A 17,503-nucleotide genomic window follows, 5' to 3' on the forward strand; every position below is an offset into this window, starting at 1 on the left:
AGTGGTATATTGCTCAGCTTTTGCAGAAGATTTCCAAAGTGAACCTGTTAGTCCATTGTTTAAATTCACTGTTTCCTGGGCCTTTCCAACAGTCAATTAGATGTATGGAGAAGAAGGTGCTGCTTCTCTTTTATACAGAAAAAGAAGCCGACATAAAATGGAACACCACTGTTCACGGTAGCATCATTCACAATGACCAAAAGGTAGAAGCAAGCCAAGTGTTCATGGACGGATGAATGGAGGAACAAAATGTGGCAAATAGGAGTATTAATCAACCTTAAACAGGAGGGAAATTCTGATACATGCCACAACATAGATGAACCATGTGGACACTATGCTAAGAGAAATAAGCCAGGCACAAAAGGACAAATACTGTATGATCCCATTAAAATGAGGTACCTAGAAGAGTCAAATTCATAGAGACAGAAAGTAGAATGGTGGTTGCCAGGGGTGAGGGGAATGGAGAGCTGTTATCTGATGGCTATCGTTTCAGTTTTGCAAAATGAAAAGCATTTTGGAGGTTGGTTGCACAACAATGTGAACGCATCTTAACCATTTTACAGGACACTTAAAATGGTTAAGATGGTAACGTTTGTGTGTATTTTGCCAATTATAAGTTTTTTTAAATTTAAATGGTAAGTCAAAGATAATGTTAAGTGGTTTTACAGTAATGTCAGAGAACCTCTATTCACATATAAACAGCAGAGTCAGAAAAATTAAACATCTAGGCCACATCTTGGAAGCCTGGAGGTTTGGAAAAGCTAATGAGATTTAAACTAAAGCAAAATTTACCATCTTAACCATTTTAAGTGTCCCGTAAAATGGTTAAGCATTCACATTGTTATGAACCAATCTCCCGAATGCTTTTCATTTGGCAAAACTGAAACTACAGCCATCAAATAACAACTCTGGGTTTGTGATATCAGTACACTTTCAACCCTCTTGAATTTGATTTAGGCAATAAAATGTGAGCAGATCTGACACCAGCCACTGTCAGGGGAAGCGCTTAGCAGCCTAAGGAAGGCAGAGTGGCCTTCTCCTCATCTGCCTGCAGCCATGGGAGCTGCTGTCAACACCGACGCCAGAGTACACACAGTGAGCCAAGCCCTCCTGACAATCCGCCCAGAATGTGTGGCCTGACGAGGAAATACACCTTTTTTTAAGCCAGTACGGTTGGGGGGCTATTTGTTACCACAGTATAACCTAACCTTTCCTGACCAATACAGTTTTACAAGGAACATCACAAAATGAGGATTTGAATTTCAGCGAACATCAATACATACTCTTTAAAAGTCCAGAACCTTTATGTCTCCGCAACTGACTTCTGAAAGGACATTCACAATGATCGTCTTCATTCAATGTACACAGTTGAACAATGACTATTCTCAGTAAAGAAAACATCTTTCCTCTCCACGTGCAGTACTACGTCGGACCCTGTGCATGACTCACAGAAGAGCGTGTATTTGGTTTGGCTGGATTGGGACAGAGATGGGGAGAACATCCTACATAACAGGCACACGAAGCATTTCCTTCCTTTCCTCCAAGACCGTGGCAACGGTTGCTACATCGCGCTTGAGGAGAGAAGGTGTTCAGCAGCACGTACTCTCCCTTTCACCAAGTGTCAAGTTCCCGGATGCCTTGGACAGTGTTCTAAATAAGTATCTGTTCATCTTCCAGGGGCATAAGGAGTCGAGAAGAAAATACACAGAAGCCAGTTTCCAGCAGGTTATGTGAGGGGCTGGGGGTACAGGCTGGGGGTTTCCCTTTCCTTCTTCCTCCCCATCATGCCTCTGCTGCAGGCAGTGGGACTGAGAGCTAAAGCTATTCCCAAACATCTGAAAACCATTTGTAAAAAACTGAGGTTACTACAAATAAAGACACTTTAAACTGGTGGTTCATATCTTCAGTTCATGATGTAACTAGACACTGAAATAACAGTGTAGGCTCTAGAGGGAAAAATCACTGAGCGGAGTTATGAGACGCGTGGTCCACTCCCACCTCTCCCACTAACAAACTGGGACATGCCACTCAGCTTCCTAAGATGTTATTTCTCACGTCCTTAAATAAGACCGATCAGATCAGTGTTTCCCAACATTGTGGCCTTTGGTCCAACTGTTCCTGATCCTCTTGGATACATGGAAGAGGGGAAGGGGTATCCTAGGACCCATCCTTTCCCGGTTGAGTCTGAATCCCTAAGAGTGGGGTCATTTGAAAGCTTCTCAGCTTCTGGTGGGGCAGCTCTGTCTTTGGTGACCTTTGGAATTGTGTGACAGGGCCAAACCAATCCCTACATAAAATGAAGTTTGTGAAGCATAAGACTAAAAACTCTCTAAGGTTCCTCCCGGCTACAGAATCCCATAGTCATGAACAGAGCTGAACAGAAATCCATGGCTCCTGCACCACCCACTCCACCCCTCCCCAAAATGCATCATTCTCTACTTACAGGTCATCCCAGTGCAAAATAAAATGTTAAAACTGATATGGAATGACTAACTATTCAAAAGCATTTCCTCCTTGATTTCACCTCATCTTCATTCTCCACCACAAAAAAAAAAAAAAGAAATGCCTAAACCTCAATCACACCATAGAGAATAAATGTTAATTCCACATGTGAGATTTTACGGCCAGATCTTTACATCATGTTGACTCCATGTTCTCTCATAAAACTGTTTCTGAATATTAACTTCATAATTTGTAAAACTATGTTTCTGTGCTGTATTTGTGAGCAAATAGGTTAGAGTGTATTTACTGAAGCAGGGACTAGAGAGCAGTGACTGAAAGATTTAAACTAGAACACAAAACTGGGGATGGAGGAAGTACTCTCCATGTTTGGTGGCTAGCGGTCAGTAAACATCGATTCCCTTCCCTGAAGAACATATGACTCTCTTAGTTGCTGAGGTCAGTAAATCCAGAACTAGAACCAAGGTCTTCAAACCTCAAGTTTAGTGTCTTTTTTGGAAAACTGACCAATGTTGATATTTATTCTGGGAAACAAAAAGTATGAATAGCTGGAAAGTGTACATAATAACCAGAAGGAGAGCTAATGAGATTTGGAGATGAATCAGGACAGAAAAATAGAAATAATGAAAGAATAAAGTGCTAACTTCCAGTTAAATGTGGCAGATTGAACACCCCAAATGTCTGTTAAAATAACAGTAAGTAAATAAAGATGACAAGAGAACTGGAATGGAGATAACGGCAGAGAAAAGATGCCACCAAATTTTTTGAATATGGAAAACTGGTGGAGGATGTGTAACTGACTGACAGAACTGTGCCTGCAGAGGGTTACAATGGTGAGAAGCAAGACCATTTGACCTGGAAAGTTCAGAAAGGCTTCAGACCGAGGCACTTGTTGTAGCAAAAGGGAGGAGGGTAGTGACACTTTGCCTACAACTAGGAATACTGGTTGAAAATCTATCGAAAGAACACTTGAAAAGCAAAACTGAGAAAGTATTTTACAAAGTGCAACAAACTATAACAATAAAGACAAGATTTTAAAAGGTAAATGGTCAATTCAGGAGGCGTAATAACTGACTAACAAGTTTCACAAAAAGCAAACACATAAAATGCTGGCAAGGAAAGTATCAGACACATGAAAATAAATATTCCCTGAACTAAAGGACATAGACCTATTCCAAGTACATAAAGAACTTACCATGCTGTATTGAAATTATCCACACCAAGGCACATCATCATGAAACTTTAGTTCAGAGGTCAGCAAACTATGACCAGGGGGCCAAAATCTGGCCCAACACTTATTTTTATAAATAGTTTATTGGAACACTGCCAAGTTCAATCATTTACATACTGCCTATTGCTGCTTTGTGCTATAAAAACAGAGTTGAGTAGTTGCAACAGATACAGTACTAGAGTGTACAAAGCCTAAGATATTTACCCAAGAGAAATGAAAATATACGTTCACACAAAAACTTGCACAGGAATGTTCATAGCAGCATTACTCATAACCGGCCAGAGTGAAAACAATCCAAATATCCATCCATAGACAAATGGATAAACAAAATGTGGCATGTCCATACAATGCCATATTTTTCAGCCATAAATAAAGTACAAATATAGGCTACAACTTGGATGAACTGTGAAAACATGCTAAGTGAAAGAAACCAATCCCTAAAGTTCACATATTACATGATCCCATTCAGATGAAAATTCAGGGTATTAAAATGTATAAAGAAAGCAGATTCATGATTGCTTGGGGCAGGGGTTGGTGGAGAATAGGAGTGTAGTAGCTAAAGAGTAAATGTGTCATTTTGGAGTAACAAAAATTTCTAAAATCAACTGTGGTGATGGGTATACATATCTGAGAATATAATAAAACGCTGAATTGTGCTCTTTAAATGGGCAAATTGTATGATATATGAAGTACATCTCAATAAAGCTGTTTATTTTTTATTTTTTTATTTTTTAATTAAAGATATTGGGGTGACATTGGTTAATGTAATTATATAGGATTCAAGTGTACAGTTCTATAGTACATCATCTGTATATTGCATTGTGTGCCCACCACCCAAAGTCATCTCCTTCTCACCATATATTTAACCCCCTTTACCCTTTATTTCCTCCCTTCACTCCCCTTTCCTTCTAGTAATAAAAATACGATGTCTGAGTCTATAAGGTTTCCTTTGTTTGTTTGTTTGTTTGTTTGTTTGTTTATTAATCCTCACCCCAGGATATTTTCCATTGATTTTCAGAGAGAGTGGAAGGGAGAGGGAGAGAAACATAGATGTCAGAGAGAAACATCCATTGGTTAACTCCCGCACGTGCCCAACCAGGGCTGGGGATCAAGCCTGCAACCGAGGTAGGTGCCTCTGACCAGAGTCGAACCTGGGACCCTTCAGTCCGCAGGCTGTTGCTCTCTAACCACTGAGCAATACTGGCCAGGGCTGAGTCTATGAGTTTTTGTGTGTTTTAAAAAGAAAATATGCTAGGAAAAAAAAATGGAATAATACTACTTCACCTGGCACACTGTAGCCATTACAATATATTAATACTGACCATCGAGTCTTTAAAATGTGATAGAAGGTCATGAAAGATTGCCAAAGTAGGATGTGAAAGAGAATTAGGGAATCATATCATAATCAAAGTCTAATGGTGAATGATAAATCACATTAAAGGTATACTGTAAGGACTATGAAAGAGGGTGAAATGAGTAAAGGGGGTCAATTGTGTGATGGTGGATGAAAATTACAGCTTTGGTGGTAAGCACACTGTAGTGTATTCAGATGTTGAACTATAATGTTGTGTACCTTAAACCTGTATCATGTTATAAACCACTGTTAACTCAGTTCAAAAGAAGAAAAAGACCTATGGAAATACTAGTAACTAACATGAAAAATCTCAAAGGATTAAAATCATTATCTAATATTAATAAAGATGAAGACAAAGTTGATTTTAGAGCACAGATGATTGCCAGGGCTAGAGAAGGTCATCTAATAATGACAAAAGGGTCAATTCACCAAAAACATAATTCTAAATGTTTATGCAACCAATTACCGTCAAAATAAATAAAGCAAAAACTTCAAGGAACAACAGACAAATCCACAATGGTAAATGGAGATTGCAAGACCCCTCTCTCAATAATTGATACAGTAAGTATACAAAAATCTGTAAAGATAACAGAATATTTTAATAATAACCTTAACCAACTTGTCTTAATTGACATTTACACAATACTCCACCCAAAACAAACTGACCAGAAAAATTTAGAAGACACAAATTTGTAGAAAATTTAATGCTTTTTAAATATACATAAGAACATTTATTATACCATATTCTGGGACCTAAAGCAAATTTCATTAATTTAAAAGGATTCAAATTATATAAAATGAGTTCTCTGACCACACTGGAATTAAATTAGAAAAAGAATAACACAAAGACATATGAAAAATCTCCAGATTTTTAGAAACTAAACAACTCACTTCAAAATACAGGGGTAAAAGAGGAAGTCGGAGGGAAATAGTTTTTTTAACTAAAAATAAAAAAATGAAAACACATTTTGATATGCCACTAAAACAGTACTGAGGAAAAATTTGTCATTAGACACCTATATTTAAAAACATTAAATGTCTCATATCAATAACCTCAGCATAATGAACTAGAAAAATAAGACCATATGAAACATAAAATAGTAGGAAAAAGTAAATAAAGATGAGGAAAATAATAAAATAGAAAACAAATCAATAGAAAAAAAACCATGAAACCAAAAGCTACTTCTTTGAGAAGATCTATACAATTGGTAAACCTCTAAGAAGATTGATCAAGGAAAAATAATGAATAAATAATCAAAGCCAGGAATGACAGAGGAGATATTATATGTTTTATATAATGAAAAAATAATGAGGCATCATGAACCACTTTATGAAAATAAATTCAACAACTTAGACGATATAGACAAATTCATGAAAGACACAAACTACCAAAGCTAACACAAAACAGAATAGATAACCTCAATAAATCTATATTTATTCAAGAATTTAAACTTATAGCCCTAACTGGTTTGGCTCAGTGGATAAAGTGTTGGCCTGCGGACTGAAGGGTCCCAGGTTCGGTTCTGGTCAAGGGCATGTACCTTGGTTGCGGGTACATCCCCAGTAGGGGGTGTGCAGGAGGCAGCTGATCGATGTTTCTCTCTTATGGAGGTTTCCAACTCTCTATCCCTGTCCCTTCCTCTGTAAAAAAATCAATAAAATATTTTTTTAAAAAGGAATTTAAACTTATAGTTAAAAATCTTCACATGAAGCCAATTCAAAGTCTGGATGGCTTAACCGATGAATTCTACCAAACATTTAACGAAGAAATCATTTACAAACTCTCCCAGAAAATTGAAAAAGAAGGAATATTTCACAACTTATTCTGTGAGGCCAGTATTACTCTAAAACTAAAACCAGACAAAGATATTGCAGAAAAAACTACAACCAATATCCTTCATAGACAAACAGGTAAAAATTCTAATCAAAACTTACCAAATTGAATCCAACAATGTAAAAAAAAAATAAAGGAATAATATATTACCACCAAATTGAGTTTATCCCAGGAATGCAAGGTAAATTTAACATTTGAAGGTCAATCAATGTAATTCACCACATTAACACACTAAAATTAAAAACCATATGATAATTAGATTTAGAGAAAGCATTTGACAAAAGCCAACATCCACATTTTATAACAACTTTCAGCAAATAAAAATATAAAAAGAACATCCTCAAGGGCATCTACAGAAAACCTACACCTAACATCATACTTAATGGGGAAACATCAAATTATATTTTCCTAAGGTCAGGAACAAGGCAAGAATATCTGTTCACACCACTTCTATTCAATCTTGTACTGTAGGTGCTAGCCAGTGTTATTAAACAAGGAAAAGAAATAAAAAGTATCCTGATTGGTAAAGAACTGTCTTTATTTGCATATAACATGACTAGGGGCCCGGTGCACGAAATTCGTGCACTGGGTGTGTGTCGGGGGGGAGTGTCCCTCAGCCCAGCCTGCCCCCTCTCACATACTGGGAGCCCTCAGGCGTTGACCCCCCATCACCCTCCAATCGCAGGATCGGCCCCTTGCCCAGGCCTGACGCCTCTGACAGAGGCGTCAGGCCTGGGCAGGGGACCCTCATTTCCCCCCATCACTGGTTCTGCCCCCAGCCGAGGCCTGATGCCTCTGGCCCAGGCATCAGGCCTGGGCACGGGACCCCCAGACCCCTGTGATTGCTGGCTCTGCCCCTTGCCCAGGCCTGATGCCTCAGCCAGAGGCATAGACCCCCATCACCCTCTGATCACCTGATCGGCCCCTTGCCCAGGCCTGACGCCTCCGCCAGAGGTGTCAGGCTTGGACAGGGGACCCCCATCTCCCCCCGATCACTGGCTCTGGCCCCCGCCCAGGCCTGAGGCCTCTGGCCCAGGAATCATGCCTGGGCAGGGGACCCCCATCTCCCTCTGATCGCTTGCTCCACCCCCCGCCCAAGCCTGACGCCTCTGACCCAGGCTTCAGGCCTGGGCAAGGGGACCATCATATCCCCCCAATTCCCTGTTCCGCCCCCCACCCAGGCCTGATGCCTCGGCCAGAGGAGTTGACCCTCATCACCCTCCGATCACCAATCACCGGATCGGCCCCTTGACCAGGCCTGAGGCCTCCGGCAGAGGTGTCAGGCCTGGGCAGGGGACCCCCAGTTCTCCGCGGTTGCAGGCTCTGCCCCTGCCCAGGCCTAACGCCTCTGGCTGAGGCGTCCGGCTCGGGCAGCGGGGACCCGCAGCTGCAGCGGCCCCCCGATCGTGGGCTCCGCCTTAGGCCCAGGCAAGGGACCCCTAGCTCCCGGGACTGCCAGCTTCGACCGTGCCCAGCTCCCATCGCTGGCTCCACCCCTACTTCCTGCTATCACTGGCCAAGGCGGCAAAGGCGCCTGATTCTCTGATCATGGCTGGGGGGCAGGGCAAAGGCGGCCCCAGGGCCGCCTTTGCCCTGCCCCCCAGCTCTTAGCTCCCCCCTGGGTTTCCAATCACTGTCAGTGGCAGGGGGCTTCTTCCTGCTTTCCCTTTCGCCTCCCTGCATTGTGCCTACATATGCAAATTAACCGCCATCTTGTTGGCAGTTAACCGCCATCTTGTTGGCAGTTAACTGCCAATCTTAGATGGCAGTTAACTGCCAATCTTAGTTGGCAGTTAATTTGCATATAGCCCTGATTAGCCAATGAAAAGGGTAGCTCGTACGCCAATTACCATTTTTCTCTTTTATTAGTGTTGATTATATGTGTAGAAAATTGGTGGGATATAGCAAAAAGCTACTGCAACTAATAAATGAGTTTAGTAAGCTTGAAGAAAATACAAACTTACAAAAATCAATTTTTTAAAAATACTAACAAGGATCAGAAACAAAATTTTAAAAATAGTGCCATGTTAAAAGAGCATCAAAAATATGAAATACTTACCATTGGCTCTGACAAAATATGTAAGGCCTGTATTGTGAAAACTACCAACTATTGTTTAGGGAAATTTAAAAAGACCTAAGCAGAGAGTTATATAATGTTCAGGAATTATGAAACAACATTAAGAGACTAATTCTCTCAAAATAAATCTATAGATTAAAACATTCCCAATTGAATTCCTGCACACATCTTTTTTAATTGGCAAACTGATTCTAAAACTCATAAGAGATAGCAAATCAATGTCCTGCAAACAACAGAATAAGTAGGAAGAATCACACTTCTTGAGTTCAAGACTTCCTATACAGCCATAGTGTTAATGATAGTGTGGTACTGGCATAGCAGTAGACATACAGTTAACTGGAATAGAATAGAGAATCCAAAAATAGACCCATACAGGTATAGCAACAGATTTTTAACAAAGGTACAAAGGCAATTCAATGGAGAAAGGACAGTCTTTTCAAAAAATGTGCTAGAACATTTGAATACCCATAGGCCAAAAAATGAACTTTGTTCCATATCAAGCACCACATACAAAAATTAACTGAAAATGAAACATAGACTAAATGTAACATATAAAATTATAAAAGAGAAAATTTCTATGATCTAGGTTAGACAAATATTTCTTTAAAACACGAGCAAACACATAATCTACCACAAACAAAACAAAACACCACACAATAAGGCAAATTCAACTTTATCAAAATTAAAAATTGCTGCTCATCCAAAACACTGTCAAGAAAATGAAAAGACAAGCCTCATATTGGGAGAAAATATTTGCAAATGATACCTCTGATAAGGACTTATAGCCAGAATATATAAAGAATTCTCAGGAACTCAATAATAAGGAAACAAATAACCCAATAAGAAATGGATAAAATATTTTAATAGAAAATTTTGCCAAAGAATATATATGGATTCTACATAAATCCATGAAAAAAAATGCTCAACATAATTCATCATGAGGGAATTTCAAATTAACACCAGAACATGCTACTAGTATGCCTACTGGCACAGCTACTATAAAAGACTGACCTCACCAGGTGTTGGCAAGGATGCAGAAGAACTGGAAATCTCATCTACTGCCAGCAAGAATGTAAAATGGGCCACCTCACACCTGTTAGAGTAACTATTATCAATACGACAAGGAATAACTAGTATTGGAGAGGATGTGGAGAAAAGGGAGCCCTGACAGACTGCTGGCAGAAATGTAAATTTGGTGCAGCCACTATGAAAAACATTATGTAGAGGTTCCTCAAAAAAATTTAAACTAGAGCTACCATATGACCCAGCAATCTCTCTTTTGGGTATCTACCTGAAAATTTTGGATACCCTATTCGTAAAGATGTAAGTACCCCTGTGTTTATTGCAGCATTTTTCACAATAGCAAAGACATGGAAACAACCTAAGTGCCCTTTGATGGATGATTAAAGAAGATGTGGTACATATACTGGAATATACAATGGAATATGACTCAGCCATAAAAAAGATAAAATAGTGCCATTTGTGACAACGTGGGTGGATCTTGAGAGTATTATGCTAAGTTAAATAAATCAGAATAGAAAGAACAAGAACCATATGATTTCACTCACATATGGGATATAAAACAGGAAGCAACAAATGGACAAACAAAACAATTTTAAAAACTTATAGACACAAACAAAATGGTGGTTCCCAGAGAAAAGTGTGTGTGGGGAGTATGAAGAGGATACAGGGGTTTTAATACATGGTGATGGAAGGAGACTATGCTTCAGTTGGTGAGCATGCAATAGAGCAGGGGTCCTCAAACTACGGCCGCGGGCCACATGCAAATACAAATATTGTATCTGCTCCCGTTTTGTTTTTTTACTTCAAAATAAGATATGTGCAGTGTGCATAGGAATTTGTTCATAGTTTTTTTTTAAACTATAGTCCGGCCCTCCAACGGTCTGAGGGACAGTGAACTGGCCCCCTGTTTAAAATGTTTGAGGACCCCTGCCATAGAGTATACAGATGTCATATTATAAAGTTGTGCACCTGAGTAATATATATATATATATATATATAGTTATTGAACAATGTTATCCCAATCAATTTAATAAAAAATAAAATAAAATGGTACAATCTTCTGAAAACTGACAGTTTCTTAAAAAGTGAAACATACACCAATGATTCAGCCATTCCATTCCTAGGTACTTACCTAAAATAAAACAAATGAAACGACACGTCCATATAGACTTGTATACAAATCCTCATAGCAATTTGATTTGTAATTACCAAAAACTGGAAACACACTGGAAACACACTGTGCACCACCAGGGGAATGCTGGTGGACAACAAACCATAGTGCATCCATAAAATGTAATACTCAGGAATAAAAAGGAATTAATTGATACATGCTACAGCATCGATAATTCAAAATAATTATGCTGCATGAAAGAAAAACACATTTAAAACTGGGGTACCGCCCTAGCTGGTTTGGCTCAATGGATAGTGTGTCAGCCTGTGGACTGAAGGGGCCCAGGCTCGATTCTGGTCAAGGGCACATGCCCAGATTATGGCTCGATCCCCAGTACAAGGCCATGCAGGAGGCAGCCGATCCATGATTCTCTCTCATCATGGATGTTTCTATCTCTCTCGCCCTGTCCCTTCCTTCTCTGAAATCAATAAAAATATTTTTTAAAAAAGGGGATACTGCCTAGGCTGGTTTGGCTCAGTGGATGGAGTGTCGACCTGCGGACTGAGGGGTCCCGACGGGTTCGATTCCGGTTGGGGGCACATGCCCGGGTTGCGAGCTCGATCCCCAGCATGGGCGTGCAGGAGGCAGCCGGTCGATGGTTCTCTCTCATCACCGATGTTTCTATCTTTCTCTCCCTCTCCCTTCCTCTCTGAAATCAATAAAAATATATTTTTTTAAAAAAAAGGGGTACCTACTGTATGAGTCCATTTACACAAAATTCTAGAAGATACATTAATTTTTTGAGACAGAAAGTATATCACTGCTTGCCTGGTGACATTCGGTGCCAGGAAAGGCAGGGAGGGATTGCAAATGGTAATAAGGAAACTGCAATGATGATGTTGTGTGTACACATATGTCAGAACTTACCAAAGTGTATACTTTAAAGACGTGCGGTTTACTGTAAGTAAATTATACCTCAAAATAACATAAAACAACAACAAAAAGAAAAGACTGACTAGGGTAAGAAGTTGCTGTTTCCTTAAAAACCTTTATAATTTTTTTAACCATGCAAAATTATTATCATGTTAAAATTAAAAATAAAACAAGAGCAAGGACATACAAGAGGAATGACAAAAGAAACAAGTCTTCTTTACTTCAAAATTTTTAACTGAAAATCATGTGCCCATAAAGGCACAAATTCTCTCCAGCCATCCTGGAACTATTTACTTCCTACTGAATTCCTAACAAGAATGCAATTATAACACATAGTAAATAAAAATATTCAACCTTAATGTTTGAATGAGCTATCACTGATATATCAACAAAAGAACATGAATTGCCATTAAGTGGTATTTTTAAGCAATAACAGTAGATTTGTGTTGATCTAGCCACAACCTTGTTTATTTTTACAGGGATTGCTATAGTTAGGTAGTAGGAATCATTAAATAGGTGATAACTGCTAGTGGTTAAAACCCCAATACTAGTCTACTTCCTTACCTGGGAGCAATTTGGGCAATGGGATGAATTTGGGTTCAGCTGATGAACTGAAGGTGGTATCAGTAAAATAATCAGTTTCATTAAGAACCTAATTAATGATCTACCTTCAAGTTTCACAAGGAAAGAAAAGAATCTTGCAAGTTAGGAAGGTGATTCAGCCAGCACAAAAGCAGAAATTCAGTGAAAAGAAAGAAAAAAATAGTGGGATTTCCAAATAATTTTCATTTGCATTAAATCATTCTTTGGACTTTTAGAGAATAAAGCTCAGGTGTAATTCCGTTTAGGGAGCCAGAAGCTCTTGAACATAGACCCTCCTTTTATTCTGACATATATACACACACACATATATGCCTAAGCGACCGAACAACTGGTCGCTATGATGTGTACTGACCACCAAGGGGCAGATGCTCAGCACAGGAGCTGCCCCCTGGCAGTCAGTGCGCTCCCACAGCAATCTCCCACGGCTCCCAACCAGGCCGGGGGACCCCACCCATGCACGAATTGGTGCACTGGGCCTCTAGTATATTTAAACGGTCTGATAACTCTGGTAGTCATGCCTTCATGGATGAGTGTTGATTTAAAACCTGTTTAAAGAATGTATAAATTCCAAAAAATTTCAAATTATTTGGTATTGGCTATTGGTGATAGAATGATTTCTTGATATTATGTACCCTCAAATTTCTGGTCTGTGTAATCACTGGTTAGACATAATGCTCATGTGGTTTTAAAATAAACTAAGTGAGGACATTAGAAAGTGGTGCAAGGTCAGCTGCTTCTGAGCAACACCTGAGTAAATTAATTGTAAAGTATTGCATTCTAACAGGAGTCAGGACCATCTACCACTTCAAACTCTTTTCTATCCCTTCCCTGACAAGTTTAGTCAGGCTCCTCACATGTGGACAGCAGCCCTGCCAAGAGGATCTAGAAAAAGTCATTTGGAGTTAAATGAATCACTTCTAACATAGGCTCGCGCACACGGGCACATGCACATACACATACACACACACACGCTCAAATCTGCTTTCATCATCTTCATCCAGAAGATAATTGGTTGACAAGCAGAGCAAGGAGAAACAGGTGTGTAATGCAGAAAAATCCTAAACATCTGAAAAGCACCAAATGACTTGAAATAGGTCTGAAAAGGCAGAGTGGGCAAGTATATATATATATATATATATATATATATATATATATATATATATATATATATATAAACAACAAAACAGACACAAAAAAACACACAAACCCATAAGTCTAAGAAACTCATTATGCATTTTGCTGGAATCAAATATTCTCAGATATTTTACCAAAATCTCAGGGGTAAGAATTTCTACCCCTGTGGATATTTGGAAACAAGACAAGGCATTCTGTCTTGATTTGGGTTAGACGTCAACCTGCCCAGGTGAGGAAATGGAGTTATGGGTCTTGACTACAATGACACAGCTAGTGAGGGACAGCACAGGACTGGAAGCTCCGAGTTAAAGGTGCCTTCTGGAGCCTGTCTCTTAGGCCCTCTTTACTGTTCTCCTTCGAGTTTCCTTTTGGGATCATGATTTTATAGAACAGATTTTTGCACAGTGTTTTTCAACCCAGCTGCTCCTCGAAATCACCTGGAGCTTTATAAATTCTGATACCCCATGCCCCCAAGGATTCTGATGCAATCTAGCTAGGGTGTGGCCCCAGCCAGGGAGTTCCAAGAGCTCCCACAGGCAATCCTAATTCTGCAGCCATGGAGCAAAGCATGTTGGGAATACAGCTTGCTGATAATTAAGGCACGTTTTTGCAATGCTTTTTTTAACACTCCAGTCTAAGCAGGTGTTCCCTGTTGGAAATTTCTGTCCCTTGGTAGGGTAGCTCTTGCTGGCCAGCCTGCCCTGGGCCGTTCTTAGCCATCATTCTTGGTCCTTGCTCATCCTCAGAAAGTGCACCACTCCAATCAAAGTGACCATTAAAATAAAGATCCAGAAACAAGCTTCTAAAATTAAGTAAAAGCAAGAGAAGGAAATCCCCCGATTTGGACAAGTCTCCATAAGCAAAACAGAGGAAAGGGAGGCTATCTGGCCATAATTCCGGCCAAGAGTATTTGGGCATTTTCCCAGAATTACCCAAGTAATACTGCGAAGAGCAAATTCATGTAGGCTAAATTATGTACAAACTGCCTAAATCGTGCGGTTTAATCAAAAGTTACCTGACTCTGGAAGCCTGGATGCCAAAGACACTACAGGCACCATGGGTTTGACTAACACCCGGCCCTTCCCTAAGCAGCTCCCTGCCGGGTCCTTCAGGAATAAACCGTGGCCAAGCTGACCGTGGATTAGACACTCTCCAGGGCCCTTGGGTGCCGCCTCCGGGCCTGAGCCACCCACTCAGGAGAACTCCCCAAATCCTACACCCCTTCTGGCTCCAGAGACAGCCTAGGTAGAATTCCAAGGGGGCGTGGTGAGGACGCGTCCTCCTGCACCGCCAGAATCCGAGCGCCAGGGAGCCCACCTGGGCTGGCGTCCGCACCTCTTACCCCGCTCTGCTGCGACCCAGGGACGCGGGGGGCCCAGGGTGACGATGTCAGAAGTTCACCGGTCAAGGAAAGGACGGGTGATCCAGCGCCCGAGCCTCCCAACGCGGCCTGAGCCTCCGCCACGAAGGAGAGCAGGGGCTCCGCGAAGGATCGTCCCGGAGGGGTGCGGGGTCTCGGGCTCCCCCGGAGAAGGCCGCACCCCGGCTCAGGCGCCGCCTCCTCGCCCCGACTCTGCCCAGCTGGAGGCAGGACCCGCGCGCGGGCGGGAAGCCGGGGAAGGGCCCCCGGAGGCTGGGCTGAGGCTCCGCGCGGATCTGACCCCGCCAGCCCCGGGCTCGCCGCGAGGGGCCGCCTTAGCCCCAAACCCGCGCCACCTGTCCCAGCTCGGGTAGCAGCGCGGTCTCGGGACAGATCCTCGCTGGGGAGAGCGCTCTCCGCCGCCGCGCAGACTAGGAAAAAAAAAAAAAAATGCCGGGAGAGGGAGGAACGCCAAACGCGCAGAGCGCCCTACCTGTCCGGCGACAAATAGCAGCCACCAGGTGCTGCCGAAGATGCGGACCGCGAGCGCCGAGTGCCAGGGCGCAGCCGGGCGTGCCATGGTCCCCTCGCGGGAAAGAGGGGGCAGTCCCGGACGAGACCCCTTATCGGAAGCTGTAGCCGCTTCCCTCGCGGGCTGCGGAGGCCGGGCTCCCGGGTGAGTCTGCGGGGCAGGGTGGCGCTGGCCCGCCGCGTCCTCCGAGCCGCCCTGTGGCCGCGGCGCCCGGCGGCTTTAAATGGGAGCGCGTGCGCTGGGGGTGGGGGCCTTATTTGTGAATGTGCTGCTTGTCTTGGCTCGGGATGGTTCGCGCTCCAACCCCCACCCACCCCACCCCCAACACCCCCTCCGGCTCCTGCTCCTCCCCTCCCGGGTCAGCCCAGTGAAGGCGGGGAGCGCAGACACCCAGCCGCCGGGGCAGCGACCGCGGTGCGCCTTTCGGGGAGCGGGGCTACCTGCTGGCTTCTAGTTATTTATTCTTTTTAAAGGGAGGGTCCGGCGCTACACGTCTTGCTGGTGTTTGGAATGCCATCCCGCCCGCCCTGCGTCAATGCCGGATGAGAAGGGAAAGGTCTTCGGGACTCTGGCGCTTTCAAGGGAACGAGTCCCCAGGGCCATTCCCTGTGCGTTTTGCCTGGAACTCGGAGCCCTGGAAGCCACGGAAGGGCCCCCGAGGATGGGGGGGAGTTGGTGCGTGTGCGGAGAGGGTCCCTGATTAAATAACTGGTGGCACAGCGGGGCAGAACTGAACGTTACCCTGTGCTAGCCTGTCCCTGGGGACCCGTCCCCTGGGGACACGGGCAGATTCTCCTTTGGAGTTCATTTGTTTCGCAACCAGAGTTTAGGGAAAGAGGATTCGCTCTAGATCAGCGGGAACCCGAGACAGCTAAGTATGGATGCAATGACCCAGGAGCCAGTGTCACGCACAGGGAGCCCAAGAAATGAGTTCATGGAGACTGACTTCACTTGCTGTTTTCTTGTGTCAGTGGGTTTCTGGGGGCAAGCCAGGGTGCCCCTTCCCTGGGCGTGGGCCACGCTCTCATTACTTACACTTGAGCTTTCCAGCTTTCTCCCTACCGGCAAATAAGCCTCCGTGCCCTTTTTCTTTGCCACTGGGATCCAGGCTCATTTCTTCCTGAAAACCTGGCGCTCCAGAGCCAGTTTCCCAAAGCATCTTTATAAGAAAGCAAATACCCCACCCTTCTTCCAGCGGCCTTCCAGGCCACTCCACCCCTCTGGAACCTTGGCAGGGAAGCAAGCAGAGGCGGGAGCTGGCCCCACTTCAGTAAACTCCGTGCGATAAGAGGATTCAGCGCAGCGCTGGTGAAATAACTTTTGTGAAGTTCCCACGTGCAAGCATTGGAGTGAGCCCAGCATAAAATGAAGACGCCGCCATACTCCCTAGCAACCATTCATTCAGTCCACATATTCCTAAAGCCAAGGGCTGTGTTTAAACGTTGCAGCCCAAGAATGACCTAGACCGAGGTGGATCCTGCCTGTTTCAGTTGCGTAAACAGACCAGACACAAACTGTCTGCTGACAGTGAGAGGCATGGCCAGGGCAGAAGTGCCTTTAGGAAATGAATGCATATGTGCCAGCACCAGCATGTGTGTTCAGAATAGGGGGGTTTTGTTCTTGTATGTGGCAAAGGAGCTGCTTCTCAGAATTCGTCTATTTACTCATTATGTGCATATTTTTTGCATTGCCAAGATATAAACAAAAACAAACAAACAAAAAATAGAAGCAGACAAAAAAAAAGTCTCCCTTTGATCTTAAGAGTCCCAGAAAATAAAAATTGGAAAGTCAAAATCTTTAGAGATTTTTTCCAAGGGGTTTTTAGGCCAGTCTTTCCATATGAATTGGTAA

General features: G+C 42.8%; 1 protein-coding gene across 3 annotated transcripts in view; it reads right to left on the reverse strand.

Moving 5' to 3' along the window:
* Positions 1–15,864, reverse strand: part of ADAMTSL1 (ADAMTS like 1) — a 903,601-nt gene extending 887,737 nt beyond the window's left edge. Inside the window, exon 1 of one of the 3 annotated variants that reach the window (XM_059656582.1) lies at positions 15,614–15,864. In XM_059656582.1, the coding sequence (XP_059512565.1) occupies positions 15,614–15,700 (87 nt within the window). In that variant the 5' untranslated portion in view covers positions 15,701–15,864. The remainder of the gene's footprint in view (positions 1–15,613) is intronic. The other 2 variants (XM_059656581.1, XM_059656584.1) reach the window with 2 other exon arrangements.
* Between the last annotated feature and the right edge of the window lie 1,639 nt (positions 15,865–17,503).

This window comes from Myotis daubentonii, chromosome 11 (assembly GCF_963259705.1).
Source record: "Myotis daubentonii chromosome 11, mMyoDau2.1, whole genome shotgun sequence".
Taxonomy (NCBI): Eukaryota; Metazoa; Chordata; class Mammalia; order Chiroptera; family Vespertilionidae; genus Myotis; species Myotis daubentonii.